This window comes from Lontra canadensis, unplaced genomic scaffold (genome assembly GCF_010015895.1).
Source record: "Lontra canadensis isolate GAN:19392208 unplaced genomic scaffold, GSC_riverotter_1.0 scaffold177, whole genome shotgun sequence".
In the NCBI taxonomy this organism is placed as follows: domain Eukaryota; kingdom Metazoa; phylum Chordata; class Mammalia; order Carnivora; family Mustelidae; genus Lontra; species Lontra canadensis.
In genome coordinates this window covers 1,945,774-1,970,867 of record NW_022631171.1, presented here as the reverse complement: position 1 = coordinate 1,970,867, position 25,094 = coordinate 1,945,774, and the positions used below count along the sequence as shown (strand labels likewise).

The 25,094-nt window shown below is 37.2% G+C and overlaps 1 protein-coding gene across 1 annotated transcript in view; it reads right to left on the bottom strand.

Annotated features, from left to right (window-relative positions):
* The window catches only part of LOC116860545 (lipoxygenase homology domain-containing protein 1-like), a 156,296-nt gene that overhangs the window by 118,948 nt on the left and 12,254 nt on the right, over positions 1 to 25,094 (bottom strand). The window contains 1 exon segment of the mRNA XM_032846608.1: positions 4,019 to 4,170. Coding sequence (XP_032702499.1) covers positions 4,019 to 4,170 — 152 coding nt within the window.

The following is a 25,094-nucleotide window of genomic DNA, read 5'->3' as shown; positions in this document are numbered from 1 at the left end:
CCTGGGTGGCTCAGTTGTGAAGCATCTACCTTAGATTTATGTCATGATCCCAGGATCCTGGGTTTGAGTCCCACATCAGGCCCCCTGTTCATTAGGAAGCCTGCTTCTCCCTCCTCCACTCCCTCTGCTTGTGTCCCTCTCTCACTGTCTCTCTCTGTCTGCCAAATAAATAAATAAAATCTTTTTTTTAAATGGTCTAAAGACTTAAATGTGAGACTTGAAACTATGAAAAAGAAAAAAAAAACTAGAAGAGAGTGCAGGTAGTAGTTTCTGACACTGGCCACAGTAACATCCTTTTTGATATGTCTGCTAAGGAAAAAAAAAAAAAAAGCCCAACTTAAACTACTGGAACATCAAAATAAAAAGCTTTTACACAATGAGTGAAACCATCAACAAAACAAAAAGGCAAACTACTGAATGGGAGAAGATATTTGCAAATCATACATCCAAAGAGATGTTAGTATCCAAAATGTATGAAGAACTTATAAAACTCAATATGAAAAACAAGTAACTTGGTTAAAAAATGGGTAGAGGCCTTGAATATATATTACTCACAGAAAACATACACATGGCCAACAAACACATGAAAAGATGTTCAAGATCACTGGCCATCAGGAAAATCTAATTCAAAACCACAATGATGCCCAACTTTTGTATCAACATGGATGGGACTGGAAGAGATTATGCTGAGTGAAATAAGTCAAGTAGAGAGATTCAATTATCATATGGTTTTGCTTATTTGCAGAACATAAGGAATAACACAGAGGACATAGGGAGATGGAGAAAAGGGAGTTGGGGGAAATTGAAGAGGGAGATGAACCATGACAGACTGTGGACTCTGAAGGAGGGTTTTGGAGGAGTGGGGGATGAGAGGTTGGGTGAGCCTGGTGGTGTGTATTATGGAGGGCACATATTGCACAGAGCACTGAGTATGGTGCATAAATGATGAATTCTGGAACACTGAAAAGAAATTAAAAAAATAAATAATTTTTTTTAAACCCACAATGATGTATCACCTCATGGTTGTCAGTTTGGCTATTATCCAAAAGACAAGAAATAACAAGTGTTGGAGAGGATGTGAAGAAAAGTGTACTCTTGTACACTATTGGTAGAAATGTATTTGTGCAACCACAGTGGAAAACAGTGCAAAGTATTCTCAAAAAAATTGAAAAAGGATTACCACATGATCTAACAATTCCACTTCTGGGTATTTATCTGAAGAAAAGGAAAACACCAATTTAAAAAGATATATGTATTCCTGTGTTAATTACAACATTATTTACAATAGCCAAGATATGAAAGCAACCTAAGTGTCCCTGGATAGATGAACGGATAAAGAAGGTGTGGGGTATACACACACACACAATGGAATATTACTGAACCATAAAAAAGAATAAACTTTTGCCATTTGCAACAACATGAATATGACTAGAGCATATTATGCAAAATGAAGTAAGTCAGACAGAGAAGGACAAATACTATATGATTTCAGTTATTTGTAGAACCTAAAGAACAAAACAAATGAACATACAGAATAGAAATAGACTCATTGATACCAGAAACAAACTGGTAGTTACCAGATGGGTGAGGGATTAGGGTAGAGAGGTGAAATATGTGAAGGGTATTAAGAGGTACAAACTTCCAATTATGAATAAATAGATCCCTGAAATGTAATGTACAGCATAGGGAATATAATCAATAATATAATAATTTTGTATGGTGACAGATGGTAACTACATTTAACATAGAGATTTCTTCATATTGTATAACAAATTGAGTCTCACTCTGTACACACTTAATAGGATATTGTATATCAATTATACTTCAATTTTAAAAAATTGCTGAAATAAATAAAAGCAGGCAAAAATAAATGGAAAGACTTAATATTGTTAAGTTGTCACTACTACCAAAGCAATCTATGGAGTCAACACAATCCCTATCAAAATTGCAATGACAATGCATAGAATTGCCAAATCACTATGTCGTACACCTGAAGCTATTATAACATTGTATGGCAACTATTCTTCAATTTAAAAAATATATATATTTTTTCAATATCCCAATGGCATTTTGCATAAGTAGAAAAAAGCAACCAATAATTCACATGGAATCTCAAGGATGCTGAATAGTAAAATAATCTCTAAAAAAGAAGAACAGGGGTGCCTGGGTGGCACAGTCATTAAGTGTCTGCCTTTGGCTCAGGTCATGATACCAATGTCCTGGGATGTAGCCCCATATCGGGCTCCCTGCTCAGTGGGGAGCCTGCTTCTCTCTCTCCAGCTTCCATGTGCTTGTGTTCCCTCTCTCTGTCATAAATATATAAAATCTTAAAAAAAAAAAAAACTAAAAACAAATAAATATAAAGAAGAACAAACTTAGAGATTTCACACTCCTTAATCTTAATACATATTACAAAGCTATAGTAATTAAAACAGCATGGTACTAACATAAAGACAGATATACAGACAAATACTGTAGAACAGGGAGCCCAGAAAAAAAAAAAAATGTTTATATTTTTTCAAACATCTCTGACCAAGGTGTCAAGACCACTTAATAGGGAAAAGAAAATCTCTTCAATATACTGTTGATTAATCTAGATATCCACATGCAAAAGAATGAAGTTGGACCCTTACTTTATAACATATACAAAATTAACTCAAAATGGATTAAAAATTTAAACAGAATAATCAAAACTAAAAACTCTTAGAAAAAAAATAGGGAGAAAGGTTGGGAACACTGGATTTAGCAATGATTTCTTAGATATGACACCAAAAACATAGAAAAAGATAAAAGCAAATTAGACAAAGGAGACTACATGAATTAAAAAGTTCTTAGCATCAAAGGATACAAACAAAAGAATGAAAAGGCAAATTCCAGAATGGAATAAAATATTTACAAATCATATTTGTGATAAGCGATATATCCAGAGTACAAAAAGAACTCCTTGGGGCACCTAAGTGGCTCAGTCGTTAAGTGTCTTGCCTTCAGCCCAGGACCCTGGGATCAAGCTCCACATTGGGCTCTGTTCTCTGTGGAAAGCCTGCTTCTCCCTCTCTCAGTCCCCCTGATTGTGTTCCTGTTCTTGCTGTCTCTCTCTGTGTGTCAAATAAATAAAATCTTTTAAAAAGGAAAAAGAACTCCTACAACTCAACAAGAAGTAGACAAATGTCTAAATTTTAAAACAGCCAAGGACTTGAATAAACATTTCTCCAAAGACAATACACAAATGATGTGAAAGTAACATTTAACAGTAGAGAGAAGCAAATCAAAACCATGATGGGACAACACCTCACATCCATTAGGATGGTTACTACATAAAAAAAATTTACATTTAAAAACAGAAAATAAGTGTTGGCAAGGATGTGAAGAAACTGGAACCCTTGTGCATTGTTGGTGAGACTGTAAAATGGTGCATTTGCTGTGAAAACACTATGCCAATTCCTCACAAAATTAAAAATAGAAGTTCCATATAATCCAGCTATCCTGCATATATTCAAAAGAATTGAATGAACAGTACTGAAGGGATATTTGCACACTTACTACATTATTTTTAATAGGCAAGAGTTTGAAAGAACCAAAATTTCCATCAATGTATGAATCGATTAAAAAATGTGGTATATATGTACAATAAAATATTATCCAGCTTTAAAAAGGAAGGAAATCTGATCACACTGTACTGCATGGATGAATATTGAAGACATTATGCTAAGTGGAATAAGCCAGTCACAAAAAGACAATTATTGTACAATTCCAATTATATGAGATATCTGAAGTAGTCAAATTTATAGAAACAGAAAGTAGAATGTGATTGACAAGGGCTGAGGGGAGGGGTAAATATGCAGTTCTTTAATCAGTACAGAGTTTCAGTTTTGTAGGATGAAAAATTTCTAGATTACTGTGAATATACTTAACACTAGGGAACTTAAAAACACTTAAACATAATTACAACTTTAGTAAAGTTTTATTTTATTGTTTTACCACAATTAAAAAAAATCAGACAAAGGATTTTGTCACTTACTTGTCCTCTTAAAAAACTGAAGGAGCTCTTTGATTGAAATAGTTGTCTAGATCCTGAATCTCCCTTATCCCCATAGATAGAAATGTACACACTTGCTCCTGTTCCAGCATTCCAACGCTCACCTGTTGCCACATGCACTTCGTATACTGTCACTGACAACAAAAGAAAAATAATTTTATATGCCAAGAATTACTCTTATGATAGAAAAAATACTTATATCTAATAAAGAGTTCTAGTTCCAGTTAAAATGCAGTAACACATTATACCCAGTTTCTCCCACTGAATACAACTAGAAAATTTTGATAAAATACATGGTACAACTACAGAAAGATGCTGAAGAGTAAACTCTTCTGGAGGGATTGGGAAAGAAGACCAGATTTTGAGGTGCCAACAAGTGGTACTGTCTTTTTTTTTTTTTTTTTTTTTTTGTCCCCTATTTCCCACCCTGAACTCAGTTCACCAGAAACCTGGAAATAGGCACTGAAGCTCAGACAGAGGCAGCTCAGGAGAGACCTCTTCCTCAGGCTTAAGAACCAGGAAAGAAAATTCCTAACACATAGGGACAGTACAGATACTGTACCGTTCTTTGTTTGTTGTTTGTTTGTTTGTTTGTTTGTTTGTTTTTGGCCTTTCATTTCTTCATTCTCTCACATCTCAGTGCCTATGCACAGAAGCAAACAGGAACCAACACTCTGAGGGAGAATTTCTGCCTCTGTTCACAGGATCTGGGCTTCAGTAGGGTGGGGCCAATCTCAATTGCTTTCTTTGCTCTCTCTGTTCTATCACTACTTAGCCCTGGACATAGGAAGACCACAGAAATGTACAGCAAAGTAGGTAAACTAAAGCATCAGCTAACCCATCAAAAGACCAAAAATGGAGCCAGGGAACTGGAAAGTACCAAAGAGGTTCATAGAGGGAAGAAAGGCAAACACAGAAAGCTCTTTATTAACTCCTGAGCTCATCCCTAAACTAAAGATGCATGAATACCAAAGATTCTGAGATCTAAACTAACAGATAAACCCTCATGTAGGCCCTAGATTCACTAATGAATAGTATACAGGTGGGACAGATCTGAATAGCACTGCCAACTCTTTTAAAACTAAACTGGCATTGGAACCACAGCCTGAAACTAACCAGTGGTCAACTACCTGTTCAAACAAAAATATAAACATTTTCCATAGGATTTAAATAACATCCAGTCTCAAATAGTAATATGTAAAATATCCAGGATATAATTCAAAATTATTCAGCATATAAAGAACCAGAAAAATTTCAAATCATATGGGAGAAGAAAATGACAAGAGATATCAACTTCAAAATGATACCAAGTATTGGAATTATCTGACAAAATCTTTACAACAACTATGATACAAATGGTACAGTAACAATCATGAGCACTTTCAAAACAGATAGAAATACAGAAAGTATCAATAAAAGAAAACTTAAAAAAGGAACAAATGGAAATCGTAGACCTCAACAAACACCATAAGCAAATTTTAAAACTCACTGAATAGCATCAAGAGAATGAGGAGGACATAAGACAACATTAGTGAACTTGAAAAGAGAGTAAATAGAAATTATGTAAGTTAACAAAAGAGAAAAAAATGTTTTAAAAATTAAAAAATAAATGAACAGAGCCTCAGGGACCTATGGAACAATAAAAAAAAAATCTAACACTCATGTCACACAGTAGCTGAAGGAGAGGAGAAAGGGTATGAAACATAAATAAATAAATAAATAAATAAATAAATAAATAATAGAAAAAAGAAAAAAAAAGAAAATTGGCCCAATAAAAGGAACAAATTAAATCTGAAAAAAAAAGAAAACCAACCATAAAGTAATGGAGATCTATGAGTACCCTGACAATAAGTTCAAATACTCATCTTAAAGATAAAAAATGAGCTAAGAGAGAACACAGAATTACAACTAAATAACATCAGGAGAACTATGCACAAATGAGAGTATCAAAAAAGAGGTAGAATCTATGAAGAACCAAACAAATTCTGGAGCTGAAGAATACATTAACCAAATTAAAAAATCCATTAAACAGATTTAACAAGTAAACTGACCAGCAAAAGAATCAGTGAACTTGAAGACAAGCAGATGATTTGATTACCTAGTCAGAGAAGCAGAAAAAGAACATGTGGCTTTAAAAAGGAAGAAAATTCTGGCTGGGAGGAAGCAAGATGATGAAGGAGTAGAAGACTAAAATATCACCAGGTCCCAGGAGTTCAGCTAGATAATTATCAAACCATTCTGCACACCTATAAACACAACAAAACATAGAAGAAAAGAAGAGCACAATTCTAGGAAAAGAAAATCGACCACTTTGCTGAAGGTAGGATGTGCAGAGAAGAGAATCTGATGAGATAGGAAGATAGAATGCGTGGGGAAGGGCTGGCTCCCAGCATATGAGAGAGCAGTGGATCTCAAAATGGAACTTTTAGAAGTCTGCTCCACTGAGGGACATCACTCTAGAGGCTAAATGGGGGTTGGAGCCCTCATGGGGACAGTGTAGTCTCAGGACCTGCAGGGTCATAGAAAGACTGGGGTTGTCTGAGAGTGGCAGATCTCCCAGGTGTTGGATCAGGGAAGCTGCCTACAGAGATGGAGCCAAGGAGTGCACTCTCAGCTCAGGGTTAATTTAAACTGTGATCTGAGAGAGAGTCGGGCCACTGCTCATCAAGTGGGGACCTCATGAGTGGCAGATTGGGAGAGACCCCCTCCTTCCTCTTCTGGGAGGAGCGGTGCAGGAGCATGCTGCAGGGATCTACTGGGTTTGGAGACTCCAAATGGGGCCATGCACCAGAGATAGGGTGAGCTCTGAATGCAACCAGAGACGGAGAAGGGAGGGATTGACTGCTTTTCTCTGAGGGGGGCCTGAGCACTGGGACCCTGAGCTCTCTGCTCTTATGGTGCAGAGATTGGGAGGCCGCCATTTTCATTCCCACCCTCCAAAGATCCACAGAAAACATTCAGGATACAAAAGCTACTAAGAGTAAACTAAGCAGATTACTTAGCCTGGCCCTGGCAAGTGTGGTGCAATTCTGGCTTGGGCAAAGACATTTGAGAATCACTGAAACAGGGCCCTCCCCCAGAAGATCAGGAAGAACATCCAGCCAGGAACAAGTTCACTGATCAATGAGAACTGTGGAACTTGAGAGCTAGGGGAAAGAAACACATAGAATTCATGGCTTTTTCCCCAAAATCCTATAGTACTTCAAAGCTAATTTTTTTTAATTTTATTTTGTTCTTATTCTACCTTTCCTCCTTCCTATTTTAACCTTTTTTAACTATTTTATCTCATCAATACCATTTTTTAAAATCTTTTAAAATTTTCATTTTTATAGTCATATTCTAACCCTTCATTGTATTAACTTTATTTTTTGTATACATATAGTTTTTTTTTCTTTAAATTTTTGTGATACAATTTCTTCTAATAGATCAAAATGTACCCTAAATCTATAACATGGCTTTGTTCTAGTCTCCAGCCTGATCACATTCTCTCTTTGTTTTTTCTTTTTTTAACCAACTTATCAATTCCTTTTTTAGAATCCTTTGAAATATATATTTTTTTCTTTCTTTAAAATGTTGGGAGGTAGCTTCTTTTAAGAGACCAGAATACACCCCAAATCAAGTGGGTGGTTCCATTCTATTCACCAGTCTAATATTTCTTTTAATTTTTAAGTTTTAATTTTTTCCCCATTATTTCTCCCTGTAGTTTCAGGTCTTTTCTGATTTGGTTAGCATATATTTTTCTGGGGTCTTTGTCACCCTTTTAGTATTTTGTTCTCTCATTTATCTATTCTTATCTGAATAAAATTACAATGTAGAAAAACTCACCACAAAAAAGAAAGAGAAAGAAAGAAAGAAAGAAAGAAAGAAAGAAAGAAAGAAAGAAAGAAAAAGAGGCAGTACCAAAGGCTAGGGACCTAATCAATACAGACATTAGTAATGTGTCAGAACTAAAGTTCAGAATGATGGTTACCAAGGTGCAAGCAAGTCTCAAAAAAAGTAAGGAAGATATTAGAGAATCCCTTTCTGAATAAATAAAATCAATTTCTGGAGAAATAAAAGAACTAAAATCTAACCAAGTTGAAATTTAAAAAACCTATTAAGGAAGTGTAATAAAAAATGGAGGCTCTTATTCTAGGATAAATGAGGCAGAAGAGAGAATTAATGATATAGAAGACCAAATGATGGAGAATAAAGTAGCTGAGCAAAAGAGAGACAAACAACTACTAGACCACGAGGGGAGAATTTGAGAGATAAGTGATACCATAAGATTAAGCAATATAAGAATAATTGGGATCCCAGAAGAAGAAAGACACAGAGGGGCAGAAGCTATGTTGGAGCAAATTATAGAAGAGAATTACCCTAATATGACAAAAAGAACAAGCATCAAAATCCAGGATGCACAGAGAATGCCCCTCAAATCAATAAAAATGGGTCCACACTCCATAATCTAATAGTAAAACTTACAAGTCTCAATGACAAAGAAGAAATACTGAAAGCAGCTTGGAACAAGAAGTCTGTAACATACAATGGTAGAAATATTAGATTGGCAGCAGACCTATCCACAGAGACCTAGAAGGCAAGAAAGGACTGGTATGATTTATTCAGAGCACTAAATGAGAAAAATATGCAGCCAAGATTCGATATCCAGCTAGGTATCACTGAACATAGAAGGAGAGATAAAAAGCTTCCAGGGCAAACAAAAATTGAAAGAATTTGCAAAAACCAAACTGGCCCTACAGGAAATATTGAAAGGGTCCTCTAAGCAAAGAGAGAGCCTAAAAGTAACAGACCAGAAAGGAATAGAGACAATATACAGTAACAGTCACCTTATAGGCAATACAATGGCACTAAATTCATATCTTTCAATAGTTAGCCTGAATGTAAATAGGATAAATGCCCCAATCAAAAGACACAGGGTATCAGAATGGATTTTAAAACAACACCCATTGATATGCTGTCTATAAGAAACTCATTTAATACCCAAAGATACCTCCAGATGTAAAGTGAGGGGGTCGAAAACAATTTACCATGCTAATGGACATCAAAAGATAGCTGTGGTGGCAATCTTTATATCAGATAAATTAGATTTTAAGCCAAAGACTATATAATAAGAGATGAGGAAGGACAGTATATCAAACTTAAAGTGTGTGTCCAACAAGAATATCTAACAATTTTAAATATGAAAATATTTTAAATTTTAAATTTTAAAAATTTAAAATATATACGATATTTCATTTTAAATATAAAAATACTTTAATTTCATTTTCAGTCAGGGCATACCCTGATCCTAAAACCAGGCAAAGACACCTCCAAAAAGGAGAATTTCAGACCAATAACCCTGATGAATATGGATGCCAAGATTCTCAACAAGATTCTAGCTAATCCAGAACCCAGGAGTATACTAAAAGATTATCCACCATGACCAGATGGGATTGATCCATGGGATGCAAGCGTGGTTCAACATTTGCAAATCAATCAATATGACAGAACAAATCGATAAGAGAAGAGAGAAAAAACACATGGTCCTCTCGATGCAGAAAAAGCATTTGATAAGATACAGCATCCGTTCCTCAGTAAAACGATTCAAAATATAGGAATAGAGGGAACATTCCTCAACTTCATAAAATATATCCATGAAAAACCCACAGCAAATATCATCCTCAATGGGGAAAGCTGATAGCCTTCCCATTGAAGTCAGGAACAAGACAAGGATGCCCACTCTCGCCACTGTTGTTCAACATAGTACTAAAAGTCCTAGTAACAGCAATCAGAAAACAAAAAGAAATAAAACATAGTCAGATTAGCAATGAAGAATTCAAACTCTCTTTCTTTGCAGATGACATGATACTTTATATGGAAAACCTAAAAGACTCCACCCCAAACTACTAGAAGTCATACAGCAATTGAGGAATGTGGCAGGATATAAAATCAATGTACAGAAATCAGTTGCTTTCTCATACACAAATAATGAAAATACAGAAAAGGAAATTAGAGAATTGATTCCATTTGTTATAGCACCAAAACCATAAGATACCTGAGAATAAACCTAACCAAAGAGATAAAGGATGTCTTTGTAGTCGAGGAATTACAGAACACTCATGAAAGAAATTAAAGACACAAAAAGAAGGAAGACAATTCCATGCTCATGGATCTGGAGAATAATTATTGTTAAAATGTCTATACTGCCCTGAGCAATCTACACTTTCAATGCCATCCCAGTCAAAAATCCACGGACATTTTTCAAAGTGCTGGAACAAACATTCCTAAAATTTGTATGGAACCAGAAAAGACCTTGAATTGCTAAGGAAATTTTGAAAAAGAAAAACAAATCTGGGGCATCACGTTGCCTGATTTCAAGCTTTACTACAAACCTGTGATCACCAAGACAGCATAGTACAGGCACAAAAATAGACATATAGACCAGTGGAACAGAGCAAAGGGTCCACATATGGACTCTCAACTCTACGGTCAAATAATCTTTGACAAAGCAAGAAAAAATATACAGTGGAAAAAAGAGAGTCTCTTTAATAAATGGTGCTGGAAACATTGGGCAGCTATGTGTAGAAGAATGAAACTCGACCATTCTCTTACACCATACACAAAGATAAACTCGAAATAGATAAAAGACCTCAATGTGAGGCAGGAATCTGTCAAAATCCCAGGGAAGAACATAGACAATAACCTCTTCAACATCAGCCACAGCAACTTCTTTCATGATATGTCTCCAAAGGCAAAGGAAACAAAGGAAAAAATAAACTATTGGGACTTCATCAAGATCAAAAGCTTTGCCACAGCAAAGGAAACAGTCAACAAAACAAAGAGGCAATCCATGGGAATGGGAGAAGATATTTACAAATGACACTATAGACAGAGGGCTGGTATCCAAGATCTATAAAGAACTTCTCAAACTCAACACCCAAAAAACAGATGATCACGTCAGAAAATGGGCAGAAGACATGAACAGACATTTCTCCAAAGAACATATACAAATGGCTAACAGACACATAAGAAAATGTTCATCATCATTAGCAATCAGGGAGATTCAAATCGAAACCACATTGAGGGCGCCTGGGTGGCTCAGCGGGTTAAAGCCTCTGCCTTCAGCTCAGGTCATGATCCCAGGGTCCTGGGATCGAGTCCCTCATTGGGCTCTCTGCTCAGCAGAGAGCCTGCTTCCTCCTCTCTCTCTGCCTTCCTCTCTGCCTACTTGTGATCTCTGTCTGTCAAATAAATAAATAAAATCTTTAAAAAAAAACACATTGAGATACCACCTTACACAAGTAGAATTGCAAAAATTAACAAGACAGTAAACATCATGTGTTGGAGAAGATGTGGAGAAAGGCGAACCCTCTTACACTGTTGATGGGAATACAAGTTGGTGCATCCACTTTGGAAAACAGTGTGGAAATTCCTCAAAAAATCAAAATAGAGCTACCCTATGAACCTGGAGTTGCACTACTGGGTATTTACCCCAAAGATACAGACATAGTGAAAAGAAGGGCCATCTGTACCCCAATGTTCATAGCAGCAATGGCCACAGTCACCAAACTGTGGAAAGAACCAAGATGCCCTTCAACAGATAAATGGGTAAAGAAGATATGGTCCATATATACAATGGAGTATTATGCTTCCAGCAGAAAGGATGAATACTCAACTTTTATATCAACATGGACAGGACTAGAAGAGATTATGCTGAATGAAATAAGTCCAGCAGAGAAGATCAAGTATCATATGGTTTCACTTGGTTTCACTTACTTGTGGAGCTTAAGGAATAACAGGAGGACATTGGAAGATGGAGATGAGAAGCGATTTGGGGAAAATCAGAGGGGGAGACAAACCATGAGAGACTGGACTCTGAGTAAAAAACTGAGGGCTTTGGAAGGGAGGGGAGTGGGAGTTGGGTGAGGCTGGTGGTGGGTATTATGGAGGGCATGTATTGCATGGAGTACTGGGTGTGGTCCATAAACAATGAATTTTGGAACACTGAAAAGAAATAAAATAAAATGGAAAAAAATAAATAAAATTTTTAAAATAGCTATTCCTCTAACATAGGAGCAGCCAATTATATAAAGGAATTAATAACAAAATCAAAGAAACACATAAAAAATAATACAATAATAATATAGGACTTTAAGAGCCCCTCACTAAAATGGATAGATCATCTAAGCAAAAGCTCAACAAGGAATAAAGGTCTTAAATGACACACTGGACCGGATGGACATCACAGATATTTTCAGGACATTCCATCCCAAAGCAACAGAATACACATTCTTCTCTAGTGCACATGGAACATTCTCCAGAATGGATCACATCCTGGGTCACAAATCAGGTCTCAACCTGTACCAAAAGATTAGGATCATTCCCTGCACATTTTCAGACCACAATGATCTGAAACTAGAATTCAATCACAAGAGAAAAGTTGGAAAGAACTCAAATACATGGAGGTTAAAGAGCATCTTATTAAAGAATGAATGGGTCAACCAGGAAATTAAGGAAGAATTGAAAAAATTCATGGAAACAAATGATAATGAAAACACAACTGTTCAAAATCTTTGGGACACAGCAAAGGCAGTCCTGAGAGAAAAGCATATAGTGATACAAGCCTTCCTCAAGAAACAAGAAAGGTCTCAAGTATACAACCTAAACCTTCACCTAAAGGAGCTGGAGAAAGAACTGCAAAGAAGGCCTAAATCCAGCAGGAGAAGAGAAATCATAAAGATCAGAGCAGAAATCAATAAAATAGAAACCAAAAGAAAAGTAGAACAGATCAACGAAACTAGGAGCTTGTTCTTTGAAAGAATTAATAAGATTGATGGAACCCCTGGCCAGACTTATCAAAAAGAAAAGAGAAAGGACCCAAATTGATGAAATCATGAATGGAAGAGGAGAGATCACAACCAACACCAAAGAAATACAAACAATTATAAAAACATATTATGAGCAACTATATGCCAGCAAATTTGACAATCTGGAAGAAATGGATGCATTCCTAGAGACATATAAACTACCAAAACTGAACCAGGAAGAAATAGAAAACCTGAACAGACCCATAGCCAGTAAGGAAATTGAAGCAGTCATCAAAAATCTCCCAACAAATAAGAGCCCAGGGCCAGATGGCTTCCCACAGAATTCTACCAAACATTTAAAGAAGAATTAAAACCTATTCTCCTGAAACTGTTCCAAAAATAGAAATGGAAGGAAAACTTCCAAACTCATTTTATGAGGCCAGAATTACCTTGATCCCAAAACCAGACAAAGACCCCATCAAAAAGGAATATTACAGACCAATATCCTCAATGAACATGGATGCAAAAATTCTCACCATAATACTAGCCAATAGGATACAACAGTACATTAAAAGGATTATTCACCACAACCTACTGGGATTTATTCCTGGGCTGCAAGGTGGGTTCAACTTTTGCATATCAATTAATGTGATACAATACATTAATAAAAGAAAGGACGAGAACCACATGATACTCTCAATAGATGCTGGAAAAACATCTGACAAAGTACAGCATGCTTTCTCGATCAAAACTCTTCAAAATGTAGGGATAGAGGGTACATACCTCAATATCATAAAAACGATCCATGAAAAACCCACAGCAAGTATCATTCTCAGTGGGGAAAACCTGAGAGCTTTCCCCTAAGGTCAGGAACATGGCAGGGCTGTCCACTATCACCACTGCTATTCAACAGAGTACTAGAAGTCCTAGCCTCAGAAATCAGACAACAAAAAGAAATAAAAGGCATCTGAATAGGCAAAGAAGAAGTCAAACTCTCACTCTTTTCAGAAGATATGATACTTGATGTGGAATACCTAAAAGACTCCACTCCAAAACTGCTAGAACTGGTACAGGAATTCAGTAAAGTGTCATGATATAAAATCAATGCATCAAAATCATTGCATTTCTATACACCAATGGCAAGACAGAAAAAAGAGAAATTAAGGAGTCAATCCCATTTACCATTACACCCAAAACCATAAGATACCTAGGAGTAAAGCTAACCAAAGAGGCAAAGAATCTGTACTCAGAAAACCATAAAGTACTCATGAAAGAAATTGAGGAAGACACAAGGAAATGGAAATACATTCCACGCTCATGGACTTGAAGAACAAATATTGTGAAAATGTCTATGATACCTAAAGCAATCTACACATTTAACACAATCCCTATCAAAATACCATCCATTTTTTTCAAAGAAATGGAACAAATATCCTAAAATTTATATGGAACCAGAAAAGACCCCAAATAGCCAGAGGAATGTTGAAAAAGAAAGCCAAAGTTGGTGGCATCACAATTCCAGATCTCAAGCTCTATTACAAAGCTGAAATCATCAAGACAGAACGGTACTGGCACAAAAACAGACATACAGATCAATGGAACAGAATAGAGAGCCCAGAAATAGACCCTCAACTCTGTGTTCAACTAACCTCAACAAAGCAGGAAAGAATGTCCCATGGATAAAAGACAGTCTCTTAACAAATGGTGTTGGGAAAATTGGACAGCCACATGCAGAAGAATGAAACTGGACATTTTCCTTATACTGCACACAAAAAATAGATTCAAAATGAATGAATGACCCCAATGTGAGACAGGAATCCATCAAAATCCTTGAGGAGAACACAGGCAGCCACTTCTTTGACCTCAACCACAGCAATTTCTTCCTAGAAACATCGCCAAAGGCAAGGGAAGCAAGGGCAAAAATGAACTATTGGTACTTCATCAAGATCAAAAGCTTTTGCACAGCAAAGGAAGCAGTCAACAAAACCAAAAGACAACTGGCAGAATGGGAGAAAATCTTCACAGATGACATAGCAGATAAAGGGCTAGTATCCAAAATCTATACAGAACTTATCAAACTCAACACCCAAAGAACAAATACTCCAATCAAGAAATGGGCAGAAGACATGAACAGACATTTCTGCAAGGAAGACATCCAGATGGCCAACAGACACATGAAAAAGTGCACCACATCACTTGGCATCAGGGAAATACAAATCAAAACCACAATGGGATATCACCTTACACCAGTCAGAATGGCTAAAATTAACAAGTCAGGAAATGACAAATGTTGGCAAGGATGTGGAGAAAGGGGAACCCTCCTATACTGTTGGTGGGAATGCAAACTGGTACAGCCACTCTGGAAAACAGTATGGGGGTTCCTCAAAAAGTTGAAAACAGACCAATACTATGACCCAGCAATCACACTACTGGGTATTTACCCTAACGATAAAAATGTATGGATCCGGAGGGGCATGTGCACCCAAATGTTTGTAGCTGCAATGTCCACAATAGCCAAGCTTTGGAATGAGCTAGATGTCCATCAACATATGAGTGGTTAAAGAAGATGTGGTGTATATATACACAATGGAATACTATGCAAACATCAAAAGAAATGAAATCTTGCCATTTGCAATGATGTGGATGGAACTAAAGGATACTATGCTGAGAAATATAAGCCAATCAGAGAAAGAAAATTATCATAGGACCTCCCTGATATGAGGAATTTGAGAGGCAGGACAGGGGTTGTGGGGGATAGGGAAGGGAAAAAATGAAACAAGATGGGATCAGGAGAGGGGAAAACCTTAAGAGACTCTTAATCTCAGGAAACAAACTGAGGGTTGCTGGGGAGGTGGGGATTTAGGGATAGGGTGGCTGGGTTATAGATATTGGGGAGGGTATGCACTATGGTGAGTGCTATGAAATGTGTAAGCCTGATGATTCACAGACCTGTACCCCTGGGACAAATAATACATTACATGTTAATTAAGGGGGAAAAAGGAAGGAAATTCTGTTACATAATAAATATGGATGAACCACAAGAATATTTTGCTAAGTGAAATAAGCTAATCACAAAAAGGTAAATATTATATGATTCCGCTCATGATTCTAAAGTAGAATCATAGAAGATAAAAAGTAAAAAGCTGATTGCCAAATGCTAAGTGAATGAAGGAGAGGGAATTTCTGTTTAAGGGCTATAGAGTTTCATCTCTGGTTCCAGTTCCATATGTAAGATGCTTCAAACATACCACTCCATCCTAACAAGTAAAAGCTGAACAGACTGAAAAAATTGACAACTCTTCTTGAATCCATAAAAGAGATAAGGACACAGGGCAAACTACAGCCTCCAAGATTTGAGAGACAGATGGGCAAACAAGGAGTCACAGCTTAGATGATAGCAGAGACTCACAAACAGAAACTGCCATGGAGGGATACCTGGGTGGCTCAGTGGCATCTTACTCTTGGTTTCAGCTCAGGTCATGATCTCTGGGTTGGGATAGAGCCTGCAATGGGCTCTGTGCTTAGTACAGAGTTCACTTCAGATTCTTTCTCCCTACCTCTCTGCCTCTTCCCACTCATGCTTTCTCTAAAATAAACAAAACCTAAAAAGAAAAGGGAGGGAGGGAGGGAGAAATTAAGTAAGTAAGTAAGTTAGAAAAGAAACTACCATGAGAACCACTGCTGGCACTGGAAATTCTGAGCTGTAATTAACAAATTGTTGGAGGTTCATTGCAGTCTGAGAGTTAAAAATTCCATGAGGATTTCTTAATCATATGAGTTCTCAATCATAGGAGCCACCTGCACTTTTTTGAGTTTTGCCTTCAGGAGCTTACCTATGTTCTCACGGTAAATATGGGAGAAAATTTTCTTCCTACTTCTGGCAAAGGAAGGGCAAAGGGAAGTGTTTTAAAATACACCAGAGCACTACATAGTGAAGAACATCTTCTTGATAAGACCTGCTCTCAGGAGAAACAAGTTAATAGGATCTTAACCTACTAGGGTATTAAGGGAGCCTAACTAACCACAGGGAAGGAAAATGCCCAACTCTAGCCAGCCCTAGCCATCCTTTCCCACCTAAGAGGGAAGGAAAAAAACTGAGAAATACTTATGAAGTTCAAAGTACACACAGTACAAAGGCATAGAATCACTAAAAAAACTGAAACCTAATTATAGGACTACAAAACCCTTCCTTCCCCCATGCCTCACCATTGTATTACTAAAGGCCTATTGAGTATATTTTTATCCTTTTGTCTGGCACATCATGTCCAGCTATCAAGGGAAAATTATAAGGCAGATTAAAAGGCAAAAAAAACACAATTTGAAGAGAAAGAGCAAGCATTAGAAGCAGACATGGCAGGGCAGTTGAAATCAGACTGGAAATTTAAAATAACTATGATTAATATCCTAAAGACTCTAATAGATTACATAGGTAACATGCAAGAACAAATGCACAATGTAAGCAGAAAGATGGGATTCCTAAGAAAGAATCAAAAAGAAATGCTAAAAATAAAAAACACCATCACAGGGGAACCTGAGAGGCTCAGTCAGTTAAGTGTATAACTCTTGGTTTTGGCTTAGGTCATGATCTCATGGATCCTAGAATCAAGTCCCACACTGGGTTCTGCATTCAGTGAGAAGTCAGCTTGAAGATTCTCTCACTGCCTCTCCCCCCACTTATGACATGCATGCACACGCACTCTCTCTCTCTTTTTAAAAATACATTTTAAAAAATTATCTGGGACACCTGGTTGGCTCAGCTGGTTAATCAACTGCCTTTGGCTAAGGTCATGATCCCAGGGTCCTGGGTTCAAGTCCCATATAGGGCTCCCTGCAGAGAGCAGGGAGTCTGCTTCTCCCTCTCCCTCTACCTGCAGCTCCCTCTACTTGTGCACGCTCGCTCTCTCTCTCTCTCTGTCAAATAAATAAATAAAATCTTTAAAAATAGGTACTTTGTAAATCTTAACTTTGGGGCTCATTCTGCCTAGGTTTTCTCTTTTTTTTTTTTTTTTCCTTTTTCTCTCTCTTTTTTCTTTTTCCTTTCTTTTTGGTGCTGACTTCAGATTGCTCTGAAACATTCCAGGGTGCAAATTGCCTAGGTCATGGTTGATATATTCAGCTATACATCCCCTCAACCACCTCTCACTAAAATGACTAGGAAAAAGAACACTCAGCAGAGGAAAATTTGAGAGGCTATCAAAGAAAATTTGAGAGGCTGTCACACTGTCTGCCACAGAAGTACTGGATATGGACATGAACAGTATGTTGGAAAGGGAATTCAGGTTAACAATTATCCAGGCAATGGCTAGGCTGGAGAAGACCATTCCAGGCAATATAGAAACTCTAAGGGCAGAAGTGAGAGCCAATCTGGCAGTATTAAAAAAAGCTATCAATGAGATCCAAACTAATCTAAATACTCTAACAGCTAGGATAGACAGAAGATCGAATTAGTGATCTAGAGACAAACTGACAGAGAAGGATCAGGAGGATGCCTGAACAAACAGCTTAGAAGTCAAGAAAACAGAATTAAGGAAATAGGAGAGCATGGGTGGCTCAGTGGGTTAAAGCCTCTGCCTTTGGCTCAGGTCGTGACTCCAGAGTCCTGGGATCGAGCCCCGCATTGGGCTCTCTGCTCAGCAGGGAGCCTGCTTCCTCCTCTTTCTCTGCCTGCCTCTCTGCCTGCTTGTAATCTCCATCAAATAAATAAATAAAATCTTTTTTAAAAAGTAAAAAAAAAAAAGAATTAAGGAAATAAATGATGCCATGAAATGTTCTAACATCAGAATTATTGGGATCCCTGAGGCAGTGGAGAAGGAAGACTAGAAGGTATAATTGAACAAATTCTGGATGAAAAATTCCCTAATCTGGGGAATGGAACATGTGTTCACGTCCTACAGGCAGAAAGGGCACTCCCACCCCGAGATCAATAAGTCTAGAAGGACCTCCAGACACTTAATTGTGAAATTCACAAATCATAATTTTAGACAAGAGGTCTTAAGGGCAGCTAGGGGGAAGAGGAAGGACCATCAGAATAACATTAGACCTGTCCACAGAAACCTGGCAAGCCAGAAAAGGCTGGCAAGACATATTCAACGTACTAAATGAGAAAAACATGCAGCCAAGAATACAGTATCCAGCAAGGCTGACATTCAAAATGAATGGAGACATAAAGAGCTTCCAAGACTGGCAAGGTTTAAAAGAGTACGTGACCACTAAGCTGGCACTACAAGATTAATATTAAGGGGAGTTGTATAAAAGAAGAAAGAACCCAAGAGTGACATCGAACAGAAATTTACGGAGACAATCTATAGAAACTAGAACTTCTCAGACAATATGATGTCAATAAAAACTTATCTTTCAATAATCACTCTCAATGTGAACATACTAAGTGCTCCCATAAAACTGCACAGGGTTGCAGACTGGATAAAATGACAGGACCCATCCATATGCTGTCTATAAGAGACACATATGGAAGCTAAAGATTCATCTAGACTGAAAGTGAAGGGATAGAGAACCATCTTTCATGCCAATGGGCCTCAAAAGAAAGCTGGGATAGCAATTCTTCTATCAGATAAATTAGATTTTAAGCTAAAGACTGTAGTCAGAGATACAAAAGGACAACTACATCATTACTAAAGGGTCTATCAACCAAGAATATCTAACAACTGTAAATATTTATGCCCCAATATGGGAGCAGCCAACTACATAGGACAACTGTTAACCAAAATAAAGAGTTATATTGATATGAATACATTAATTGTAGGAGATCTTAACACATCATTCTCAGTAATAGGAAGATCATCTAAGCAAAAAAATCAATAAAGAAACAAGATTTTTGAATGACACATTGGACCAGATGGACCTCGGAGATATATACAGAACATTCCACCCTAAAACAGCAGAGTACTCATTCTCCTGAAGCACACATGGAACTTTCTCCAGATTAGACCACATACTTGGTCACAAGTCAGGTCTCAACTGATACCAAAAGAATGAAATTATTCCCCGCATATTCTCAGATCACAATGCTTTGAAACTGGAGCTCAACCACAAGGAAAACTTTGGAAGGAGTTCAAACACCTGGAAACTAAAGACCACCTTGGTTAAGAATGCTTGGATCAACCAAGAAGTCAAAGAAGAACTTAAACAATTCATGGAAACCAATGAGAATGAAGACACTTTGGTCCAAAATCTATGGGATACAGCAAAGGCGGTCCTAAGGGGGAAATACATAGCCATCCAAGCCTCCCTAAAAAATTTGAAAAATCCAGAATACACCAGCTGTCTCTACACCTTAAAGAACTGGAGAATCAACAACAAATTAAGCCAACCCCACACACAAGAAGGGAAATAATCAAGATTAGAGCAGAGATCAATGAGATAGAAACTAGAGATACAGTAGAACGCATCAACAAAACTAGAAGCTGGTTTTTTGAAAGAATCAATAAGATCGATAAACCACTGGCCAAACTAATCCAAAAGAAAAGAGAGGACTCAAATTAATAAAATTATGAATGAAAGGGAAAAGATCATAACCAACACCAAAGAAATAGAAACAATCATCAAAAATTATTATCAACTGCTATATGCCAATAAGTTAAGTAAGCTAGAAGAAATGGCTCTATTCCTGGAAACCTATAAACTTCCAAGACTGAAACAGGAAGAAATAGAAAACCTGAATAGACCAATATCTAGTAACAAGATTGAAGCAGTAATCAAAAACCTCCCAAAAAACAAAAGCCCAGGACATGACGGATTCCCTAGGGAATTCTACCAAAGATTCAAAGAAGAAATAATACCTATTTTCCTGAAGCTCTTTCAAAAAATAGAAACAGAAGGAAAACTTCCAGACTCCTTCTATGAAGCCAGCATTACCCTGATCCCCAAAGCAGGCAAAGAGCCCAAGAAAGAGGAGAATTTCAGACCAATATCCCTAATGAATATGGATGTCAAGATTCTCAACAAGATCCTAGCTAATAGGATCCAACAGTACATCAATTGCACTACTGGGTATTTACCCCAAAGATACAGATGTAGTGAATAGAAGGGCCATATGTACCCCAATGTTCATAACAGCAATGGCCACACTCACCAAACTGTGGAAAGAGCCAAGATGCCTTTCAACAGGTGAGTGGATAAAGAGGATATGGTCCATATATACAATGGAGTATTATACCTCCATTAGAAAGGATGAATACCCAACTTTTGTATCAATATGGATGGGACTGGAGGAGATTATTCTGAGTGAAATAAGTCAAGCAGAAAAAGTCAATTATAATATGATTTCACTTACTTGTGGAGCATGAGGAATGACATGGAGGACATTAGGAGAAGGAAAGGAAAAGTGAATTGGGGGAAATCAGAGGGGGAGACAAACCATGAGAGACTGTGGACCTTAAGAAACAAATTGAGGATTTTGGAAGGGAGGGGCACAGGGAAATGGGTGAGCCCAGTGGTGGGTATTAAGGAGGGCAAGTATTGCATGAAGCACTGGGTGTGTGCATAAACAATGAATCTTGGAACTCAGGAAAAAATAAAATTGAATATTAAAAAAAGAGAAGGAAAATAATACAGGTCAGAAATTCTGATCCATATAAAGAAAGGAAGAGAACTGAAGAAGCAATAAGTGAAGATAAAACAAAAACTTGTATTTTTCTTATTCTTAATTCATTTAACATGTAAGTTTATTTAAAATAATGGCATCAATGCATTTAATTATTTATGTTTATGAATGTATACATAATATACACTTACATGTTCTTACATATAAAAAAATAAAACAATGATACAAGAGATAGAAGAGAAGAATTATTGTGTTATTATAAGGTACTCACACTACCCATGAAGAGGTATAGTGTTATTTGAAAGTGGACTTAGAATAGTTGTAAATGTATACTTGAAACTGTAGAGCAGCCACTAAATAAAGTTTTCTTTTAAAGTATCACTGATAAGCTGAGAAAGGAAAGAAAAATGGAATGATGTTCTCAATTGAATGTTCTATTAAAATCACAAAAACAGGGGTGCCTGGGTGTCTCAGTCAGTTAAACATCTGTCTTCTGCTCAGATCATAATCCCAGGGTCCTGGGATCAAGCCCTGCATTGGGCTTTTTATTTAATTAATTTATTTATATTTTTTTCTTTTCTTTCTTCTTTTTCTTTAATTTCTTTTCAGTATTCCAGAATTCATTATTTATGCACCACACCCAGTGCTCCATGCAAAACGTCCCCTCCATAATACCCACCACCAGGATCACCAAACCCCCTACCTCACTCCCCTCCAAAACCCTCAGTTTCTTTCTGAGAGTCCACAGTCTCTCATGGTTTGTCTCTCCCTCCAATTTCCCCCAACTCAGTTCTCCTTTCCATCTCCCCATGTCCTCCGTGTTGTGAGGAGTCTGCTTCTCCCTCTGCCTGTCATTCCCCTTGCTTGTGCTCTCTCTCTGTCCTAAAAATAAATTAAATCAATAAAATAAAATCACAAAAACAGAGTAAGAATGAAAGAAAAACAGGAACAAAGAATAAAAGAAGCAAATAGAAAACAGTAGCAAATATGGTATATATTAATCTAATTATATCAACAATCACTTTGAATATCAATGGTCTAAATGAGACAATTAATATTTGTCAGAGTGGATTAAAAAATAACATGTGGGCACATATTGTATGGAGCACTGGGTGTGGTGCATAAACAATGAATTCTGATACACTGAAAAGAAATTTAAAAAATAAAAAATTTAAGGGATGAAAGAAAAGATCCAACGATATTTTATCTATAAGAAACCTACTTTTAATATAAAGATACACATAAATTAAAAGTAAATGGATAAGGGAAAATATACCATTTTAAACTAATCAAAAGAAAGCAGGAATACCTATGTTAATTTCAGCCACAGCAGGTATTAAAGCAAGAAAAGATATTTGGGATAAAGAAAGGCATTATATAATGATTAAAATGCCAATTCTCTAAGAAGACATGATAATACTGCATATGTATATGCTTAACAACAGAGCATCAAATTACATGAAGCAAAAATTCATGTTCAATATGTGACAGAATTGCAAGGAAAATAGGCGAGTCCACTGTCATAGCTGGAGCCTTCAACACCCCTCTCTCAGAAATGGACAGATCAAGCAAGCAGAAAATCAAGAAGGACATAAGTGAACTCAATAACACTGTGGATCAACTGCTTATAATTCACATCTATAGATTACTTCATCCAACAACAGCAGAACATACATGCTTCCCCAACTCACATGGGACATTCACCCAGACAGATCACAGTCTGGGCCATAAAACAAACCTTAACAGATTTAAAAGAACAGAAATCATACAATGTCTTCTCTCGGACCACAGTGGAATTAAACTAGGCATTAGTAACAAAAAGATATCTGAAAAATTCCATTACATGTGGAATCAAATAACACACTTCTAAATAACACATGAGTCAAAGAAGTAATACAAAGCAAATTTTTAAAATATTTTGAACTTAATTAAAATAAAAATACAATTTATCAAACCTTGTTGGATAGAGTAAAAACAATTCTGAGGGATTTATAACACTGAATACATACATTAGAAAAGAAGAAAAGTCTAAAACCAATCACCTAAGTTTCCACCCTGGGAAACTAGAAAAAGAAGAGCAAATTAAATCAAATTAGAAAAGAAGATTTAGAGCAGAAATCAGTGAAATCAAAAATAAGAAATCAAGAGAGGAAAATCAATGAAACTAAAAGTAATTCAAAAAAATTAATAAAATCAATAAGCCTATAGCCACCCTCATTGAGAAAAAAAGAGAACACAAATTACTAATGTCAGAAATTAAAAAGGGATCACTACAGATCCCATGGAAACTTAAAATGATACTAAAGGAATGTTACAAACAACTACAACTCTATGTTCACAAATTTGATAGCCTAGGTAAAGTGGACCAATTCCCTGAAACAATCTGCCAAAATTTACAAAAGAAGAAATAAAATTTCATTCCTGGAAGATGAAAAAAGTACTAGACATCAGTTGCAAAACAATGTGAATATCCTTAACACTCTTGAAATGTACACTTACAAATATTAAGACAGTCAATTTTGTTATGTGTTTGTTATCACAACTAAAAATTAAAATTAAAAAGAAATATGTCACCAGCCTGAGAAAGTCCTTTTGCTCTAGTTATCTTAGTAACACTTATCCCCTTCAGGAAAACAATTCCATAATTATAAAACATATTTTTCAGGTACATATGATAGTATACTGGCTAATCAGGCAAACACTTTTAGACTTCCTTTTACCTTAAATGACAAATATTGCCCTGAGGTGTCTGGTGGCTCAGTCGGTTAAGTGTCCAACTCTTGATTTTTGGCTCGGGTCATGATCTCAGAGTTGTGAGATCAAGCCCCAACTCAAGATCCATGCTTAGCACAGAGCCTGCTTAAGAGTCTCTCTCTTGGAAGAGGAGTCAAAATGGCAGAGAAGTAGCAGGCTGAGACTACATCAGGTAGCAGGAGATCAGCTAGATAGCTTATCTAAAGATTGCAAATACCTACAAATCCAATGGGAGATCGAAGAGAAGAACAGCAATTCTAGAAACAGAAAATCAACCACTTTCTGAAAGGTAGGACTGGCGGAGAAGTGAATCCAAAGCGATGGGAATATAGACTGCGGACGGAGGGGCCGGCTCCTGGTAAGCAGCGGAGCAATGGAGCACAAAATCAGGACTTTTAAAAGTCTGTTCTACCAAGGGACATCACTCCAGAGGGTAAACCAGGGTGAAGCCCACGTGGGGTCAGAGTGGCCTCAGGTCCCACAGGGTCACAGAAAGATCAGGGGTGTCTGAGTGTGCAGAGCTTGCAGGTATTAGAACGGGGAAGCTGGCTACAGAGACAGAGCCGAGGAGTGAGCTCTCAGCTCGGGTTTACCTTGAACCGGTAACAGGCTGGGTGAGCTCAGAGCGTGGCAAGAGGCCAGGGAGACGAGAGTGATTGGGTGCTATTTTCTGAAGGCGCACTGAGGAGTGGAGCCCCGAGCCCTCAGCTCCTCAGGGCCAGGGACTGGGAGGCCGCCATCTTCATTCCTGTCCTCTGGAACTCTACAGAAAGTGTTCAGGGAACAAAAGCTCCTGAAAGCAAACCCAAGCGGATTACTCAGCCCGGCCCCTGGTAAGGGCGGTGCAACGCCGCCTGGGGCAAAGACACTTGAGAATCACTACAACAGGCCCCTCCCCCAGAAGATCAACAAGAAACTCAGCCAGGACCAAGTTCACCTACCAAGGAGTGCAGGTTCA